The 21,108-nt window shown below is 43.3% G+C and overlaps 2 protein-coding genes across 2 annotated transcripts in view; one reads left to right on the top strand and one right to left on the bottom strand.

Annotated features, from left to right (window-relative positions):
• The first annotated feature begins 6,274 nt into the window (after positions 1–6,274).
• On the top strand, positions 6,275–15,088 carry SOD1 (superoxide dismutase 1). Its single transcript, XM_047098690.1, has 5 exons — positions 6,275–6,420; positions 11,058–11,151; positions 12,576–12,645; positions 13,508–13,625; positions 14,661–15,088. The coding sequence occupies exons 1-5, from the start codon at positions 6,349–6,351 to the stop codon at positions 14,766–14,768; spliced, it is 462 nt and encodes a 153-aa protein (XP_046954646.1). The 5' UTR covers positions 6,275–6,348; the 3' UTR covers positions 14,769–15,088.
• Positions 15,089–17,375: 2,287 nt separating this feature from the next.
• Positions 17,376–21,108, bottom strand: part of SCAF4 (SR-related CTD associated factor 4) — a 59,635-nt gene continuing 55,902 nt past the window's right edge. The window contains 1 exon segment of the mRNA XM_047098689.1: positions 17,376–18,522. Within this exon segment, the coding sequence (XP_046954645.1) occupies positions 17,591–18,522 (932 nt within the window). The 3' untranslated portion in view covers positions 17,376–17,590.

The raw sequence follows: 21,108 nt of genomic DNA on the forward strand, positions 1-21,108 counted from the left end.
GTGAGTTCGAACCCCACATCGGGCTCTGTGCTGACTGCTCAGGGCCTGGAGCCTGCTTTGGATTCTGTGTCTCCCTCTCTCTCCGCTCCTCCCCCACTCACACTCTGTCTCTCTCTCAAAAATAAACATTTAGAAAAATAATAAAAAATAAAAATAAATAAAAACTTTCGGGGGTGGGGACCTACAACCTGGGTATTAAAAAGCCTTCTAGCTAATTCTTATACTAAGGTGTGCAAATCACTGCTCTAAACTGATTAAACCAGATGAACTTGACATAACATCACTGGCACATCGAAGTCTCACCCAGTTCTTACCCACCTAAAGTGGTAGAGGATCATGAAGACAATTACATCCGCCTAGAGGGAACAAATTACTATATTTTCTTTATAAATCTGAATAGCATGTGTGTTAAATTTGATATAGAGCCCGGACTTAGAAGTGACCCTGAGGTTCAGACCCACATCCAGGTGGACAATGCCAGCTTGGCACTTCCAAGGTTCCTCAGGCACCCCAGATGCATCCTGTCCTGAATGAGGCTCTTTATCCTTCCACTTGCTTTCCTTGGTAAATAGCACCATCATCCACACCCTGTGCCCCAAGCCTGAACCCGGAAACTACATTTGCTCCCCACCCCAACCCCCCATCCTGACCGTTGATAGACAATGAGGCTAGCAGTTGCATTTCCATTATCTCTCCCCTTTTTTTCCAGTAATGGCCTTAGGCCAGGACCTTATCATGGCTCCCAAATGGCCTCTCTGCCTTCAGTCCACCCAACCCTTGGTCAGTCCCCACACTCAGATATCCTAGGAATCACCCTCACATATGAACACAATCGTGCTGCTTCCTGCTAAAACTCCTTGGGTGGCTTCTCCTCTTTATCAGTTAGAAACTGCTTTTGACTGCACATAACAGAAACCTGGTTATGCTTGTTTCACCAAATAAAGGTGTTATTTTTCTCATGTGATAAAACAATACCCATTCTCAAAGAAAACCATTGTTAGTTTCTTTAAAAAAAATTTTTTTTTTAATGTTTACTTATTTTTGACAGAGACAGAGCGTGAGCAGGGGAGGGGCAGTGAGAGAGGGAGACACAGAACCCGAAGCAAGCTCCAGGCTCTGAGCTGTCAGCACAGAGCACGACATGGGGCTCGAACCCATGAACTGTGAGATCATGACCTGAGCTGAAGCTGGACACTTAACCGACTAACCCACCCAGGTGCCCCAGAAGGAATGTCTTTTTTTTTTCAAGTTTATTTATTTTTGAGAGTGAGCTAGCATAAGCGGGGGAGGGGCAGAGAGAGAGGGAGGGAGAATCTGAAGCAGGCTCTGCCAGTGCAGGGCTCAAACCCATGAACCATGATATCACGACCTGAGCTGAAACCGAGTTGGATGTTGAACCCACTGAGCCACCTAGCTACCCAGAGATCATGACCTGAGCTGAGGTCAGACGTTCAACCAACTGAGCCACCCAGTGTCTAAAAAAGCCCAGTGTCTAAAAAAAAACCAAAAAACTCCCAGGTGGTTCTAATGTGGGGCCCAGGTAGCTTTGATTTACAGCCGAGATCTAGACAGAATTATCCAAGAAGACACTGTGGGCCAGACTGAGCCAGAGACCAGCTTGGAACTGCTGAAAATAAAGCATATGACATATGTTATTGATGAGATTATTAAATATCCAGCTAACTGGCAATCACAGTTTGCAAACTTCTAATTGCAGACTGTTCACTCCTGCTTACTAATGTAACAACTACATTAATTCTTACGCTATTCACTTTCCAACTTTTAAAAATGCCTCCGATACTTCATGATTCTGTGATATAATCTTCTTACAGGGTTTATTGGGAATAGGTTTCAGGTTGGGGGATTTACTATCATCTGCATTTTAATAGCTGCAGAAAAACTAGCTAATACCACTTTTAACAGTTTCTCGTGGGCTTCCTAGTTGTTGGTGCATTTGTTTCTTAGCATTAAAAAAACCCTCTCTCTTTCTACTTTGCTTCTTTTGGATTATCCCTAGCTCGGACATTTTCCTACAATTCATATAAAAATATGTTTTCATTAGCAAAGGCCTTGGTGATAATCCCTTTGTGATGTGTGATATGAAGGAGATTAATAGAAAACTAAGTATTTACCGAGAATGATGAAGATATAAGGGGGAAATTACTTTCAGTCACAGAAATACAAATGATTCAGGGAAAGAGAAAGATGAGATAAAAGAGAAAAGTAGAAAAATGAGCCCTAGGAAAGGAAGAAGAGGAAGGGGAAAATGGAAACGCAAGACTGAATTTCTAGTCTACCTTCTCACTCACCTCTCAACTACATAGGTCCCCAAAACACTGATTTTCGTTCTCAGGAATGCCAGAATGACACATCGCAAGCTGCTTAGTCATCTACACAGGCTGCAGTAATATCGGAGACATCTATCCCCCTTCATCATTCCCTATAAAATCAAAGTCTCTCTGGATTACCTGTGCTCTATTCTGAGTGTCAAATTCCAGCCACATTCTGGGGCTCAAGACAACCCCAGCTACTTTAGGACTCTTTGGACTTCTTGGAGATAATGATTCTCAATCGGACTGGCCTGGTACAACAGTGAACTTTTCAAAATTACCCGTCTGAGTACTCTGGTCACACTCCAGTTTGAAACACACGAACTCTGGGGCTAAATTATGGAATTGAGTCCAAAGCCATCACGGAATCCCAAGGTTCAAACGAATAGGCCTGCCCTAACATTTACACGACTGGGGCAAGGGCACCATACACTAAATATTTAAATGATATAAATCAAGATGACAGCTAAATAAAATATACCCTATCCTCTGCCTTAACAAATATACCTTCATAAAGACCCAGAAGGCAGATTCAAATATGGAATTCTTGGGCTTCTTGAGTTCTATGTAGGAAGGCGGCAAAAGAATGAGAGCCAGTCCTCTGTCCCTGGTCCTTCCTTCCTTCCCCAGCCCCAGGCTTCAAGGTGCACTGAGGGGGCCTATGGTCAAATTCAGATACATACCCATGGTGGCACAGTCCGTCTTTAGTGTGTCCAAGCCCTGGAAACAGGTCTAGTGCGCCAAGAAATTCCAAGGTCTTACATATTTAATGACAGTTCTGAACAGTGGTTCTCAACTGGGGGCAATTTTGCCCCTCAGGGAACAGTTGGCAATTTGTAGTGGTATTCAGCTTGTCACAGCTTGCGGAGGGGGGTGTTAGAGCATCTACTGGGTAGAGGCTGGGGATGCTATTAAACATCCTACAAGGTACAGAACAACAACAACAAGTGTTATCTGACCCAATATTAATAGTGCCAAGACTGAGATATCCTGCTGTAGAAGGACACAATACTGCTCAAGATCACATACAGGCACGCCTTGGAGATATTGGGGGTTTGGTTCCAGACCCCTGCAATAACGTGAATATTGCAATAAAGTAAGTCAGATTAATTTATAGTTTTGTTTACACTATATGAAAGTCCAGTAAGTGTGCAACAGCATCAAGTCTAAAAAAATGTACACACCTTGATTTAAAAATACCTTATTGCTAAAAAATGCTAACCATCATCTGGGCTTTCAGCCAGTCGTAATCACTGATCACAGATCATAACGTAATGATAATAACAAAGCTTGATATACTGCAAGAATTACCAAAAATGTGACACAGAGAGTGAGCAAAGTGAGCAAAGGCTGTTGGAAAAATGGTGCCAACAGACGCGCTTGATCAGGGTTGCCACAAACCTTCAATCCGTCAAAAAATGCGACATCTGCCAAGCATGATAAAGTGAAGTGCAACAAAATGAGGTATGCCTGTATTTAAATTCCTTAACCCTGTTCTAGAAGGAGGGGTAAGGTTCACCCTCCTGGCTCCACAGACTCTTTCCCCCTCAGGAGAGCTGGCTTGAGGAGGGGCAGACAGGGTCTTCTAAAGTATGGGGCCCAGTGCCAGGAACTCCCTTGCCCAGGAGGGAGGGCAGTGCTGGGAAATAACCTCTGGGGTCCTCTAAACTGGCAGGACAACAAAGGCCTTCCACTGACCAAAACAGGGGGATGCCCAGGCTTCATCTGAATAGCTCAAGAGAGAACCAAGCCCCTGTCCCAGGCCGTTCTTTGCCTCCATGGGCTGGCTGGTTCGGGGGCTGGATCTTTGCCAAGTACTCCCGATGAACTGAAACCTGAGTCTCTAACTTCCTGGAACCCAAAGAAACTTAGACCTTGAGCAAAGGCCCTTTGGCTGGCATGCACACATTTATCCAACTCTCTATTGGCATATGCCTGGAGAATAGTAGTAAGTATAAGCAGCAAAATTACAAATATGTGCACTTTCAAGAGGACGATAAAAAATGTGGATTGTGCATCTCTGGTAGAGGAAGCCTTGGAGTCTGAGGATCTAAATAAATAAATAAAGTTTAACACAGATGTGGCTGAAGCACTCCTTGCCCTGGTGTCACTGTGGCCTTGGATTAGGTCTCAGTATTATGTCATCCTCACCACTGAATCCTGCCGACTGAGGGAAATACGGATCTCATGGTGAAGAGTTCTCAGGAAATGGGGAGGATTTAAAAATCCCACATAGCAAACAGAACACAAATCCCCAGCAAGCAGAGCTCTTTTTCCTGTATGTCTGTCCCTTCTTGGCCCCTATCGGGGTCTCCTTGTCTCCACTTTTCTTTTCAGGACACCTTCCCCATCTCCTCTTTGGAGTCAAGTAGGGTCCAGCCCTTTGCCTCAATTTTCCTGCTTTCGTGGGCAAGAACTCCTGCAAGCCACAGGTTCTCAAAGCGAGGTCCCAGGCCAGCAGCACCGGTGCTACCTGGGAACAAGTCAGGAATGAAAGTTCCAGAACCACAGCAACCTGCAGTTTAACGAGCCCTTTAAGTGACTCTAATGCACACTTCCACTTTAAGGTAACTTCATCCCACCTCCAAAAACAGTTTAGTCAACTTTGTAGGTGTTCAGTCAGGCATGCCCTGTCGGGGTGGGAGATGAAGATGCCTACTCTCCTCCATGCCCCCAGCGTGGTTTATTTTAAAATACCAACTTTTTTTTTTAAAGTTTATTATTCTTTTTTTGAGAGAGAGAGAGAGAGAGAGAGCAGGGGAAGGGGCAGAGAGAGAGGAGAGAGAGAATCCCAAGCAGGCTCTGCCTTCTCTAGGTGGGGCTTGAACCCAGGAACCATAAGATCATGACCTTAGCCGAAACCAAGAGTCCCATGCTCAGCAGACTGAGCCACCCAGGCGCCGCCCCCTTCCCATGGCCTATCAAACTAGCCTCCCTGCAAAAGTGTGTGCGGAGGAAGGTGGATAGGATTCTCAAAGCCGTATCGTTGCAAACAAATTCACATTCACTGTAAAAAAAAAAAAAAAAAAAAAAATTCTACGAGAACCTAGCAGAAGTTAAATTTGCACCCCAAAGGTGCCAGAGTCTCCTGTCCATCTTTCTACACATTTCGGAGCACACAGTGAATATGTTTATCCTTTAGTAACATACACACACAAGTAGTTTGTGTTTTTGCTCATTTCATAACAAATTTGGAAATATCTTTCTGGAAGACTAAGCAATATTCCGGCGTTTAGAGGTATAAATTGTGTGCCCATTCTGCCCTCCTCCCCGACTGCTGGGGCAGGAGGGCCGCACGAAACACGAGAGACGTGCAGAAGTCAGTCAGCTGACGTTTTGGGATTCTCACCGGTTGTGGCCTTCTCGGTCTAACAGGAAAACTGTGAAGAGAACACAGAGTTCCTCTAGCCAGATTACCAACGCTGTGTGCTGAGGACTAAAACAACCGCAGGGAAGAAAAGGCAAGGGCAGAGATTCAGATGCGCCGACCTTACACACCCTCAGAAACCCAAGAAACAAGACACACATGAAAACCACAAAAAGCAACCAGCTTGACGCATCCCAATTTCCAAGCAACAGAGGAGACAAGGTCATTATAACCGATGACATTTCCAGACAAAGTGACTTAAGAAATTAAAGGCGTGCCACGTATACCTCATTTCCCCAGGTTCGCGTACTGCAATCCACAGGCTGGAAGGGAATGGCTGATTTTTTCCACAGTTCCATGTTTCTGGGCGTTTTCGAGCCGCGGGGCGGAGGGAGCCGGCGGCGCGGGACGCAAGGTTCCCCACGCCGCCCCTTAGTCCCGCCCCCGGTCGTTCCAGGCCACTCGCGTGCCAAAGCCCTGTGGGGCGCGGGCTGAGCGCGGGGGACGATTGGTTCCGGGCCAGGGTGGGCGGAGCCAGAGCTTCAGCCTTTAAGAGCGCGCGGCGCGGCCGCCTCGGGTTGCGTCGGCGTCTTCTGCGGCGTCCTCCGGTGTCCTCGGAGCCCTCGAAGCTCGGACCGGACCCCGAGAGTCATGGAGATGAAGGCCGTGTGCGTGCTGAAGGGCCAGGGCCCGGTGGAGGGCACCATCCACTTCGTACAGAAGGCAAGGGCTGGGGCGGAGGCCGGCGGGAAGGCCGCGCCCGCTCACCTGTGCCCCGGAGCGCCGTCCCGCCGGGCCTCGAGCCGCCTTCGTCACGCCCCCGCTGCGCGGAGTCTGCGGGTTCGCGCCGCCCGAGGCCTCTTCCCCGCGGCGGTGCGGCGGCCGAGTGCTGAGTCACCGGGCGGGCCGGGCAGGGGCGGCGGTGCGTGGCTAGGCCTGGGCAGGGGTGCAGGGAAGGAGCCTCGGGCGGCCCCGGGGGTGCTTGGAGAGCGCGGACAGAGGCCGGCTGCCCCGAGGGCCTGGGCCGGCGCCGCCGCGTCGGTAGGCCGGGGCGGAGACGTGACGTTTTTGCAGAGGCTGTGGCCCTTCCTTGCGGGGTCGTTTTCTGGGTCCTGAAGCTCGTGCCGATTCGGAGTTGCGCAGTCCGGGGCCTGGCCGCCCTTGAGGTTCGGGAATGGGGCGGCGGGGGCGGGGGGGGGGCGGGTTGGTGGTGGCGAGTGCGGCCGAGCCACCTGGGTATAGTCGCATCCGTTACCCCGCTTTGGGGTTTCCTTTCCGCTCAAGAGGTCTGCAGCTTGCAGCCTGTGGGCACAGCCCGTCCCCATGCGGGTGTTCGTACAGCCCCGGAGCTAAGAGTGGTTTGTATATGGTTAGTTCAGAGGGTCCTAAAAAACAAGAGTCATGCGACTGTACAAAGAAATAAAACCATTGAATCCCTGAAGTACTGATTAGTGAAAGTTTATTGTGCACACACCAAAAGATGGTCGTGAACCAGGAGCACTCAGACCAATTCATGGAACGCGGCTGAGGGGTATATATTGTCATAAAGCATCTTCTGTAGTGAGAAGGCAATGACTTTATGTTTCGCAGTGATGGGTTATGATTTTAGTTTTCTTAGATGCTAAGAAATTGGTTAGTGGCTACCACATACTGACCTTGGGAAACAGCTTGAGTTTTGCTTACCATTTCCACAAGGCATAAATAAGAGATGACCCATGTCAAGTTAGTCTTGCCAAATAAGCCAATTAAGCTTTTGCCTGTATGACTAACTTGGTTTTGTCTGATCAGGGAATTATCAGGGCTGGTCTCCGTTTGTTTTTGATTTTAAGGGGACAGAAACCTTGGCCCCTTGCCGAAAAGTTTGCTGACCCTTGCTCTGGGTCATGGTCTGGCTGTAAAGTCAAAGAAGATGGCCCTGGGCAAAGCTCCTTTTCCTCCTCCAAAGCTCCAGAAGCCAGAGAACTAACCTACTCCCTTGGGTGTTTTCCAGACCTGTGATGTTTTACCCTGGGTGCACAGTAGACTCATTTGGGGAGCTTTTAAAAAATGTGATACTGATACTAATTCCAGATCAATTATATCAAAATCTGTCAGGGCGCAATATGAGCATTGCTGGTTGGCTTTTTTTTTTTTTTTTAATGTTTATTTTCAGAGGGAGAGAACCAGTGGGGGGGGGGGGGGCAGAGAGAGAGAGAAAGAGAATCCCAAACAGGCCTGGCACTGACATTGCAGCGAGCTTGATGCAGGGCTCTATCTGACGAATTGTGAGATCATGGCCTGAGCTGAGATCGAGAGTCCGAAGCTTAACCCACTAAGACACCCCGGTGCCCCTGAGCATTGCTGGGTTTAGTTTCTACACTAATACTAATTTGCATCAAGCTTTGAGAACTTTTAGAGGGTAGTGGATGGGATTTTGGAGTTGGAAGTCAGGAGACCTGGAGTGTCACTCAACTTGCTTGTCTGGACATTGATTTAACCAAATTTTCTGTAAAGTGGTTTTGAAATTGCTCTACCAACAAGCCCCCTACTGAGATGGTCAAAGAATAAAGTATACAGAAATACTCACTAATTGTATTATGAAACACATGTTTTACAAGGAAGGTGTTTGTCTCCCAAATCTTAGCAAGGTTACGAACTGATGGAAAATTGTCGTACTTTGCTTGATAATCGTGATATTCAATATATGAATGAGGTTTAATCTTTAAAGGGGCTTACAGAAATGTGGGAGGACAGGAAAAGTAATCTTTGTAAGTGTCCCTGTTTATGAAATTTATGCAAGGGAGTTTAATTTTATCCTTTGAGTGGTTTGCAAATTTTCTGGAAGAGGCTTTTTGGCAGTTGACTAAATTTTGCTGCTTTCATTTGCCAGACTTTGTTTTGCTCTTCTCTCCTTGTGTAATTTTGCCAAAATACTAGAGAATCTAGGCAGCTTCTGAGGGATCCCTTCCCTCTGGCTATGGAGAAATGGCTTCTGCTTTACATTCAGAAGCCGAGCTGTGAATCCATACGTAACTCAGTCTACCCACCTTCCCTGAGCTGCATGTATGACTCCCCTTTTTCAAGTTCCAAACTTCATTTTGGTGGTGCTGTTTGTACCTGATAAAAGATCCTTGTGTAGTTCAGCATTACAGCTCTACGGATATGCAGGTGTGTTAAATTGGAAATAAACCATATTTGTTTGGTTTAGAGAGCGTTTAAAATTTTGGATTAGTGGGGCATCTGGGTGGCTCAGTCAGTTAAGCATGGTTTGTGAGTTCGAGCCCCTCATTTGGCTCTTTGCTGACAGCACGGAGCCTGCTTGGGATTCTGTTTCCCTCTTTGTCTGCCCCTCCCTTGCTTGCTGTCTCTCTGTCAAATTAAATAAAAATAAACTTAAAATATTTTTGGATTAGTTTCCAGTTTTTAAAAATCTGAAATTTTCACCTAGAAGTCCAGATTCCTGGCTTCTTTTTGAAAAATTTGGAGATCTTTTGAAAAATTTGAGCCTTCATTAGCTCAGGACAGCACTCTGCGGGACCAGTTGGTTTATATTCCTTTCGCTTCCCTGACCTGTTTTTACTCATTTAAGACAACAGTGTGGCCCCTGTAGGGCTGTAACTAGACAGCTTACTGCTGAGCTACTCCCGTGTGCTCTGCCTTTACCCAGGACCCGTGTACAGATGCTGGGAAGACCCTGCCCTTTGTCTCTGTGCTCTTGGTAACGCCGTGTATTCGGGGGGGGGGGGGGGCGGGTAACACTTTCGTTTTGGTTTTTACAGAATTAAAGCTTATGCTTAGAAAAATTCTAGTGTATCTGTCCTCAAAAAGCAGAGCAAAGAAGGGCAGCAGTTGCCACACTACTTCCTTTGAGCGGTGCTTTGTATCCAATGGGAAGTCAGATGTTCAAGGCCAACACCTCTTGTAACTGTTGGCCCTGACTATTAAAAAACAAACCAAGCTAAAAACAAAGACGCCATCATGTGTGCTTCTGTGTGTGTTTTATTTTAGTTCCTAAGATCTCTTTGTAGCTATACTAGTTAACTTTCTTTCTGTATGTATGTAGCTGTATAGTACTGTTACCTATTATTGTTGCCTGCGTGGTGATCCCTATGTGTTTTTCTACCTTTGTGTTTTCATTGCCCTTTCTCTGTGCTGTCAGAGTGGAAAGGTTATCTGGGTTTGAATGCCTAAAATGACTTTAGAAGACAGTACCTTTGGTTAGAACAGAATCAGTCCCCCGGGGACAGTGGGACAGGATATTTTCTGGCTATTAATAAAAAAATATCTCTGGTGGAAACTGATAAATACCCACCTAGGGGGAGAGTGGAGAACCAGGGATCCTAGGTTAGTTGTATATGATTAGTGTCGTTTCATTTTGGTTTTTTTTCTTTCTTTCTTTCCTTTTTTTTTTTTTTTTTGGAGGCAAATTTGTATGTTTGCTTTATGGAAGAGGGTCTGCATGAATAAAAAAAGGTGCTATGATGTGTTGACATTTGGGTTAAAAAGTTTGATATATACACCTATTCAGCATGTGCAGATATAGCATATTCAAAAGTATTTACAAAATAAATAACTTATTCATGTTACATATTCACTGAAAGGGAGTCAATCCCTACAAAGTCTATAATCTACCATTTAAGTGCTCACTCTACTTGCTACTCTGATTAGGTGCTTTTTCTGGGCTATTTTATTTATTTTAATGTTTGTTTATTTTTGAGAGAGAACAAGCAGGGGAGGGACAGAGAGAGAAGAGAGGGGGACAGAGGATCCGAAGCAGGGTCCTAGCTGACAGCAGCGAGCATGATGTGGGGCTTGAACCCAAGAACCATAAGATCGTGACCTGAGCGGAAGTCAGATACTCATCCTCAACCCACTGAGCCACCCAGGCGCCACTGGGGTCTTTTATTTAATTGTGATGCTGGCTTCAGGGCTCCTGGGCTGTCTTAGAACAAGGTCACATCTCCCTAGCATTGGGTCCTTGGCCTGGAACAGTTTAATAGCTCGCTAGAAAGGGGTGGGCCTGGGATTTGGACACAGATCTTTCTTTTTTTTTTTTTCAACGTTTATTTATTTTTGGGACAGAGAGAGACAGAGCATGAACGGGGGAGGGGCAGGGAGAGAGGGAGACACAGAATCGGAAACAGGCTCCAGGCTCTGAGCCATCAGCCCAGAGCCTGACGCGGGGCTCGAACTCCCGGACCGCGAGATCGTGACCTGGCTGAAGTCGGACGCTTAACCGACTGCGCCACCCATGCGCCCCATGGACACAGATCTTTCAACTCCCGTGTTCTTTTCCTGTGACTGGTAAAGATAATTCACCTGTTTTCTTTGTTTAGCAGCACTTGCTCTCTCAAACTTCTTGCACTTTTTTTTGACTAAAGGGCAATGGGCCTGTTGTGGTATCAGGAACCATTACAGGATTGACTGAAGGCGAGCATGGATTCCACGTCCATCAGTTTGGAGATAATACACAAGGTGGGTGTTGTGTTGGTCCAGTGACTCCTACCTGTTTCACATAGTAAGATAAATGTATTGAGTAGAGCTACCCCTTAACATGAAAAAAAAAAAAAGTCAAGATAATATGATTACTAAGGTAGACCTTAGGGAAATGAGCCATAGCACTGGCTTTGGACTCTTTAAGTGTGGAAAGGAAGAGGAAGAAGTTGATGTGGTTTTTGTTTGTTTTTTATGATCATATCTTGATTATAAAAGAGTCTCAAGTATTTTTTTAGAAAACAAAAAAGCTACTTTCTTACTGCCATAGTGATCGCAGGTGTTTGTGAGCTGGGGTTGAGGGTGGGTGCTTCAAGCACAGGGTCTGCATTTATTTGCATCATCCTGTAAGAATAGCTCCATGCTGCCGACGCAGGGGTCTTAGTGGGACAGAAGGAAAGTCAAATATGAAAAAAGAATGTAAACTCTTGATGCTTTGGATTGAGTTCCATTAATTAGAAGCAAGTGAACAAAAGTTTATGGGTTAAAATGCATTTAATCCTCTTCTACCGTTTTTGAGTAATCTGAACTGGGTGTTGAGACTTTTTATGGTGAAAACTTGATTCATCTTGCTGGAATTTGTTTTTACTGTTCTGTAATTTAGTTCCTGTAAGAATTGTGATTTAATGACACGCTTTGATCTATTTCAACAATTAGCAAAACTCCTCAGGTTGCTCTTTACTTTTTTACTGGCTCTGCTTTGGGAGGTGTGTGCCATGGACTTACTGTGCTGCTTCCTGTAACCTGTGTGTCTTCTCCCTGGGGGAGCTGGGGAGTAGCTGTAAACAATGGAGACTTTCCGTCACCTGCTGAGGGAAGAAAGCCATGTCACAAAAGCACTTTCTGCATTGTGTTCTGTGAGAAAGGCCTTCCCTGAAGCACAAGAGTGCCATTTTTACAGAATATATTCTGAATGCCAACTCCTGGAGTTCTGTGAGGCAACAGCCTTGGCCCTTAGACAGAAGGTGCCATTTTATATTCTGCGGGTACCAAGTAAAGGCCACAGTAGGGCTCCTTGGTAGTGTGTTGCCGGGGAGGTGAGTTTTTGTAGTTAAGGTATGCTACCTTATAAACTACAGTCATAATCCTGGGGTTTTAATGATAGAAGAACCATGAAGATCAAGTCTTGGCCCTCTTGTTTTACGGGGCAGTGAAGAAATCAAAGCCCAGAGAAGGGTATTACCTTTACCGCTGTCACACACACTAGTTAGAACTTGTCCCTACTGCTTGCCTATTTTATTTTGTCTTAAGGTGTTGCTTCCTGTTTTTATGAACCTAGAAGTTATGATGTAGGTCAGTATTTTCTCTGTTTGAGGTTTTAGTAATGACCAGTTTGTTTTAAGAATTTATTTTGGAATTATGATTCATAATTTAGCTACCTTTTTGTTTTTGCTTTTGGCAAATAGGCTGTACCAGTGCAGGCCCTCACTTTAATCCTCTATCCAAAAAACATGGTGGGCCAAAAGATCAAGAGAGGTGAGTGACAAAGTGCTTAACTCTTATCCAAAGTATGGCACTGGCTTGTTGGGTCAGAGCGGGTATAGTACTTGCAGATTGCACGCTGACATAACTGAGTAGTCTTCCCCACCTCTGCTCTTGAATTCATTGCCCTCTAGGTAGGCCCTCTATGTACGTATGCCTCCCACCCCGCCCCAAGTAACCCTGTATCCCCAAGTGCTGGAGCGGCTTATTCCCTGGGCTGTTAATTGACAAATGGGGACACTTAAGACGATTTGGTTTTGTAGCATTTATTGAATATAGAACTAATACAAGTGCCAAAGGGAACTAATACAGGAAATGTCATGAATAACAGTACTGTCAACCACTAGCAACATAAACCATCATTGTGAAACATAGGTAGCCTTGTAGATAAAATTGTTACTGAAAATTCAGTGAGTCCATTTGTATGTGTGTTTCCTGAGAGAGCCTTTCAGGAAAATACTAAATTTAAGGACTGGGAGTAATTTATTTTTATAACAGGCCTGGGGCATAGCTTTCTTAGCCATGCCGAGAATTAACAGGCATAACTCAGAATTTACCCTTTGGTACTTTACCTCTGAAATTCCAGATGTGCCCCCATCCCACGATTCTTCCCAGAGTATTACTTTGTAGATTTGAAGCTTTGAAGAGCAATGGGTCTAGAATGTCAAGTTGTTCCTAGTTTGTATGTTCCAAAATTTTGTCATTCTGAAAAAGTGGGTGCTATTTGATACATATTACATCCACCTCTTTGTCCATCCTTATGTATCTGACTCAGTTTTTAATTCAGCTCACAAACTAGCCTGATGGTAAGGTAAATGGAAATCAGTCCTAATCCCTGACCCTTTTTCAATGTTAGGCATGTTGGAGACCTTGGCAACGTAACTGCTGGCAAGGACGGTGTGGCCAACGTGTCTATGGAAGATTCTCTGATTGCACTCTCAGGAGACCATTCCATCATTGGCCGCACGATGGTGGTGAGTTTTCATATAATAGGGTATGCATACAGTTTTTTCTAACGGTCCTATATCTTCTCACGATTTCATGATTATTGATCCTGATCCACATACATTGTACTTTTAGTTCAGATTAGGAAAACCAGTTAACCTATTGATGACAGTGACGATGAATTAATGATCTAGGTTGGTTATGAACACTGTTCTGCTAAGATGCAGTAGTAAAGTAGGTTACGTTTGATCATATTAGATCCATATTGTGGAAGCAGAAGTCGTCTTTGTCTGGTTTTTAAATGGCCGTATTTTCTTGCCACGATTGAATGTCCCCCCCCCGGTAGTTAAACAGAACATTTTGTTAGGTCTAAAATCTGAGACAGGCCTCAGTATTCCTTATTCGCATCTGCAGGTTATGGTCACTTGTCTAACACGTGGAAGGGACTGCCTGGGAGCTGCATCTGGTTCTCACAAACACCAAGTAGTCTAGGCTCTCTGTTGCCTGTAGTCCTTTCTTTACAGCTGACCCTTGACTTTTCTTCAGCTGTAGTTGTGAGGCAGAAAAATCATCGATCAGTGTTAGATGAGCCAAATTGAAAATGCTGTTATTTAAATAGTCCTGAGATATTTTTAAGATCATTTAGACTTCTAGTTCATTAGGCACAATTTTGAGTTTTTAAAATTCACTTTCCTTTTCTTTTCTCTCCAAAACAATGTTTATTGTAAGAGAATAAGTGTAATTGAGGCCATGAACATGTCTCACGGAGGGTTAACATTGGCATGTGGTGGCCTAGAAGAGTCGTTGGGGTTTTAGCGATAGCAGCTCAAACCTAGCATGGACAGGTAACTTCCATCTGAATCATCAAGTGAAAGCTTTGAGTAGTAGTTGTTGCTATTTTTTACTACTAGATTAAATATTAGCGTATTTCCCTGCTAGGAATTATTTTAACACGGTGTTTTCTAACATTAAGTGGTTCTTAAAAGTCTTTTGGGTATTGTTGGGAAGAGGTGGTAATTACTTGCTAGCACTAAGTATGTTAATGTTCTTAAAACTTTTTAAAGGTCCACGAGAAACGAGATGACTTGGGCAAAGGTGGAAATGAAGAAAGTACGCAAACGGGAAACGCTGGGAGTCGTTTGGCTTGTGGTGTCATTGGGATCGCCAAGTAAATATTCCCTAGGATGCGATCTGAGTCCTAGTAACTCCTATGTTATCTTGCTAGTTGTAGAAATTTAACTTGATAAACATTAAACACTGTAACTTTAAAAGTGTAATTTGTGTGACTTTTTAATTGCTTTAAGTACCTGTAATGAGAACTGATTTATGATCACTTGGAAGATTTGTATAATTTTATAAAACTCCTATTCAGTTAAAATGTCTGTTTCAATGATCTCTGTATTTTGCGAGGCTTAATAATCATGGGTATTAAACTTCATTGTCTGAATTTCTTCAATTCTCATTCAAGCCCGCAATAAACAAATATACCATATGGCACTGAATTTTGAACCTAGTGAAGTATCCAGATTGAAACTCAAAATTAGCTCTTGATACCCTACATAGAGTTTGAACAGAACAGATTGAGTAGTAGGTTGACAGGTATTACATGTTTCATAGAGGTCACTTTTCAAAGTGTTTTAAATGGTGTTTAAATTTTTAGCAGCCGGTCTTTTAGCTAAGACTAACCTCAATTTAAATCTTGGACAAATATCTTTTGTCAGCTTCAGGGAAATTAAGATGGTTTCTCTGATTAGCTCCTCATTACCTACCTGCCACAGTGGCACATATTTCTCTCCATACACACGTGAGCAGTTACTCCATCTGTGCCAGTCTGCTTTCACATTAGCCATTTAAAGAAATCTACCATAGCATTTTAAGATGGAACCAAGGAAATGTTTAAACGTGGGTTATGTCTAAGGATTTATACATCAAATTAGTAAATTTAAGGCTAGTTCTCTTATCGTAAGTACTTGCTATGTACCTATGAGAAACTGCTTTTAAATGAATGTTAACCTAGTTCAGATTTGACTCTGGAGCATAGTCGTTTATTGAGAGTTGCAGAACATTATTTCTAATAAAGAAACCAGAAAGAAGCTACAGTTCTGATTGATCATAAATATATGCTATACTTAATCAAATGTAGGATATCGCTTGGGAGGGGAAAAGCAAATTTGGAAAAGGACAATTTGTAGTGCTTTCAAAGTTTTAAAATTGGTGATAAAGAATATGCTCAGAATAAGTGGTTAAAATCAGTCAGGATTTAAAAATCTGAACAGATTTCACTAATGTGCAATTTGGAGTACATATGTGTACAAATGGAGTACAAATATAGGGACCTGCTTGTGACCTTTCAAGTCTCCAGTGTAATCACTACCACTTGGTACGGGGGGGGCGGGGGGGGCTTGTCATGTGCAAATTGGATGATCCCAATACTTACAATTGGAAACACGGGTTTTTTAAATCCCTGATATCTGACCACTAAATGATCACATGTATGTTTCTTTCCAGAAGCAGTTTCAGTTAGGACTTTTTAAAACCTCTCCGTGGGCCAACATCAAACAAAGGACAAGCTTTATCATTTAAGTGCAGATACGAACCTGGATTTTTTTCTCATTTTCTAAAGTCGGGAACACAAGAACATTGTCCTAGATACATTGTCCCTGTCAAAACCAAGATCTTGCTGCAGAGTACTATTTAAGAACCAAAGTAATAAAGCAGCTTCGCCTGGGGATGAGGGCAAAGAAAAAGTTACTGCTCAACACACTGAATGAAACGAGGACAGTTTAAAAATGTAATTTAGGGGGAAAAAAAAGGTTCAACAAGGCCATAAATACTTGGATTGTGTGGTCTTTTCCTTGGCACTGAGTAAAGCAGTTTTATGGAACTGCTTTTCTGAACTATTTCAGACACAGGTTTGATTTGGCTTTGGATGACTTCATGTAATAGTTCTTGGATAACCTACATCTATTTTTCCTAGTAAACCCAACAATTTTAAGCAAAAGAGAAAATATATGTTCTCATATGTGACAAAAAGTTCAGTCTACCTCTGCCCAGCAGGGGAGTTTAAAAAATGGTAAAGAAAGGCAACAGACAAAGCCTATATTATAGGAAACAATAGGTTGCTTTTAAGTCCTTAAAACATATAAGACAAAAAGCTTTTAGGTTGCAAATTTAACCTTGATTTCTTTCACCCTTTTGAAAAATTTAATGGGATGGTAAGAAAACATTCAACCTTCTAAATAAGTAATACCCAGGCAATCGGATAATTTTATAGTACAAACGGGTACTCTGGGATCCAGTTTCCTCCCCCAGCAAAATTTCTCTTTACAAATTAATTAGGGCACCATTTACCACAAAGCCAATGGCAAAAAAGAAATCCTTGATTGAACTGCGAAACTAACAAGCTTTTCCATTAACATTAAAACCATGAACCTTTACACCTTATGACTGAAATGCTAAAAATAAAAAGTATTACAAATGAAGTGTTTGAGAGTAACTACATAAAGATGTCTATTTCCATCAAGTAAACAAGTCTAATTTAGACTCCAATACAGTATTAACAGCTCAAACTTTGATGGTGAACAATCCTTTTCCACCTTAATGCAGTGTAGGAAGAATAGCACACATTAAAGTTTGTTATGAAAATAGAGTTTATTAAAAACATCCCTATTGTTTTGAGGAGCTTTCACCGTTACCTTGTCTTAAATTAAAAAAAAAAAAAATAGAGAGCACTTCTAATTACGATTTGTAAACTTTTTAAAGTCAAAACTTTTAAAAAGTTACAGCAAAAAGGGTAATATTTATTCATATTTTCAGTATTTTTTGTTATTTTGTGGCTATTTTTAAATAGAAGGGAAGCAATCAAATTGCTTACAATTCCCCACCAACTACTGCGGGGCTGTGATATAGCAGGAGCAAATATAATACAGCATCTGTACACCTCAAGCTCTACACTCCAGAAGCGTCACTGTCACATTTTGACAAATTCCAGTCTCTAACGAGGAGCCTCTGCTGCTGAGCCAGAATCCTTTTCGGGTTCAACGGATGAGGTAGCCTCAGCAGGTAACTCTTCAGAAGATTTTACAACTGCAGACTCAGACTCCCCCTTATCAAGTTCTGAAACAGTGTCTACGTCTCCCACTTGGCTACCGGGAGGTTCAACGGTTTTGTTACCACCTGCCCTGTCTGTCACCTCAGGCTTCTCCTTTCCTCGGTTTTCTTCCTTCTCTCTACGAGACTCTCTATCTCTAGAATCTCTCTCTCTGTCTCGATGCCCACTAGAGCGTCTATTTCTCTCTTCCAAGTCTCTGTGCCTGTCCCGGTCAGGGCTCCTTCTTCCCCACTCTCTCCTTTCACGATTGCTATTATCTCTATCATCATTACGGTTCCCATACCGTTCCCGGTCATTTTCCACCCTATTTCCAAAAGATCTTCTTCCAAACCTCTCTTGGTCTCTACCTGAATTGAACTGCTGCCTGTTATCGTTTCTAAACGGTTGTGGTTGCTGCTGAGCCGGTGGCGGCTGCTGAGCTGGTGGCGGCTGCTGTGGCTGCGGCTGTGGCGGTGGCGGCTGCTGTGGCTGTGGCTGTTGCTGCCTCCCGTCTCTGTCTTCGGGACCCCCTGGGCCTGGCCCCGGGCCCCCAAGCCCTGGCATTCCCCCAGGCCTAACAAAGGGGCCATGCGGTGGAAAGGGGCCTTTCATTCCATGAGGTGGAGGCATTCCAAAGCCCCCGGGGCCTGGCGGTGGACCTCTATGCATCATGTGCGGTGGCATGGGACGAGGTGGCATCAAAGGAAATCGCTGTAAATGAGGTGGAGGCATTCCTGGAGGGCGCTGAAGTGGGATTAGGCCAGGTCGGGCACCAAGGAGACCAGTGGATGGTGCTTGGAGCCCAATTACAGGACCAGGTGCAACTCCTTGAGTACCTAAAAGAGAGTAATAAAAATGTCTATAAAATAACGCAGAAGATGGCATTCTGGTTTCAACTGTTTCCTGTGGAGCCTGAATCAAAATGAAATTCAACCCAGAATCTTCAAAGTTGTCTGCCAGTCTACCTGCGCAAAACTCAACGTGAGGCCAACAACCCATAGCATGTAGTCTTAAAGATAGATTACATACTATATAAAGATATGTATTAGTGTGTAGATGATGAGGATCTAATAATGGTAGAGGTCAAAGTAAGATGGAAAAGGACACTGCAATATACCAATTTTTGGAAAGAGTATGTCCATCACTAGTGGTTGGTAAAAATACTGAAAACACTCAAAATACTTAAGACATTTGAGAAAGACAATGTACGGGTCCTCATGACACAAAGAGCTGAACTATGCTATGTGAGCCAACTGAAGGCCATCTCAGGTGTACTCTTGGGAAATTTTACACTTTTAAGTCTTAACTTACTGGAAAAAAATAGGGTCACTAACCCAGAAAATCCACTGAAGAGGGAGGTCTCCGATTCCATGTCATTAAAATGCTTTATTAAACGGTAAACATCACTTGAACAGTAAAGCTTATAAAATAAAGATCAACACACCAGTGGGGAGTTTATTTTTACAGGTCCTTTTTCAAAGCACACCCTAAGGCATAAACCTGCTAGGCCGAAATGATGGAATTATGCTGAAAAGTCCGGCCATTCACTTTCTATTCATTCCTCCTAAGGTGGCGAGACCAATGAAGTCGGTGCTGTTGAAGGTGACAAGGACTTCACTGGTTTTATTTCCTGTTTTCATGAGGGTTGGCTCAGGTTTTGGCGTTAAGTCCTACAAATAAAACCACCCATCCTTTAAAACGATATGGCAAAATAGTACAGATTCGGTTTTGGTTCACCACTTCAGTAACAGAACGACATCATCCCCCTCTCTATTTCTTTGCAAATATCAACACCACAAGGCAAACACTATGACAAATAGGAGTTACTCTAACAATGGAAAATGTTCCAGATATTGTCAGAATATATTATTTACCCATGTACTGCATGCAGAAAGGCCTTTGAGCAAGTTAGAGGCTATGACTCTCAACCACCGATGGTAAGAGAAATGCTTTTGGGACACTGATACCCAATACTTTAATAGGAAGTTTTCTTGCCCCCTCTCCCAACAGCAGGTTATTTTGTGTTGACAGAACCACTTCTTCATGTGTGCTTTAGCATACATTAAACAAGTCCTGCTTGCTCCTAAATTTTCTGTATCAGCAATACTAAACCTAAACAAGAGTTTCTACTTCAGTTTCGGATCCTCACAACATGTGGTCCAATCCCATTCTGTCCGATTTAAGGACTAAATAGAATGGACCTGAAAATCTACGTATACCAGTTTACAACTCACCAGCTGTGGTATTTACTTAAACACAATACCTTCTTTCAAATGCTTACAATGAAGTCTATTATGTCTGGTGAAATACAATCTCACTTAGGAATGACCTTGGACGTGTGCCTCAGAAATAGTACCTGCCTCTTGTGGAGATTAAGTGGGATAAAATACATAAGACTGAGCTCAGAGCCTTGTCCACAGTTAAATGCTGGAATTTTCACATCTATCTTGACAGATGATAAATATCCTAACATTAAATATCTGACTTCGCAAAACTGAATGCATTTTTCATTTATGATAGGATCTTATTAACCTCTTGTGGTCGGTCCCCCAATACCCACCATAGTTTAAAGTCCAGCACTTTGACAGTTGGGAAAAATGTGAATACACCGAGCTTCTACGTGTCAGGTCTTAATTTTAAAAAGCAAATGACTTCAGTAAGAAGCTAGAAATTATGGAGTGGATAAATGAAGCAAAGACCTAGTTGCTTCACGCACTCTTCAGACGTTCCTTAGGAAAACCCCAATGAACATATACAGAACCACCACCTATATACCGTATTTCAGATTGAATAAATCCAATGGCAAACATTCCTATTGTTTAGTAAACTTTTACTGAGTGCATACCATACAGTGGGACAGCAAAAGCCCCTAAGATATGTCCTTGCTCTCACTTTTAAAAGGAATCAGTACTGGGGCGCCTGGATGGCTCACTCAGTTGAGCATCCAACTCTTGATTTCGTCTCAGGTCACGATCTCACGGTTCGTGAGTTCAAGCCCCGAGTTGGACTCTGTGCTGACAATGTGGAGCCTGCTTGGATTCTCTCTCTAACCCATCCCCACTCACTAGCTCTCTCAAAATAAGCAAAGATTTAAAAAAAAAAAGTTAAAATAAAAGGAATCCGTCCCAACATTTACAGACTATACCTCAAAACAACATAAAATGTATGTACCCCATTACTGCCCTTTAAACAAAGAAATCCTGCACAGATGCACTTAAACAAATTGAACTTTACTTTCCCACCAGTCCTTAAGGAGTAAGATGACCACTGAGGTGGGATTAGGCCTTTTTCAGAGATTTGAGTACTTGTTTATAGGGTTAAGAGACCAATGCCAAATTTTTAAAGTAACACTAGAAAAATGTGGAAGAGGTTCAAAGCACCTTATTGTTAAAGAATTAAGTTCAGATGAACCTTTAAGAGGA

The sequence above is a fragment of the Lynx rufus genome, unplaced genomic scaffold (assembly GCF_022079265.1).
Source record: "Lynx rufus isolate CCGP_SWC_20201006 ecotype Redwood Valley unplaced genomic scaffold, mLynRuf1.p SCAF_5, whole genome shotgun sequence".
Taxonomy (NCBI): domain Eukaryota; kingdom Metazoa; phylum Chordata; class Mammalia; order Carnivora; family Felidae; genus Lynx; species Lynx rufus.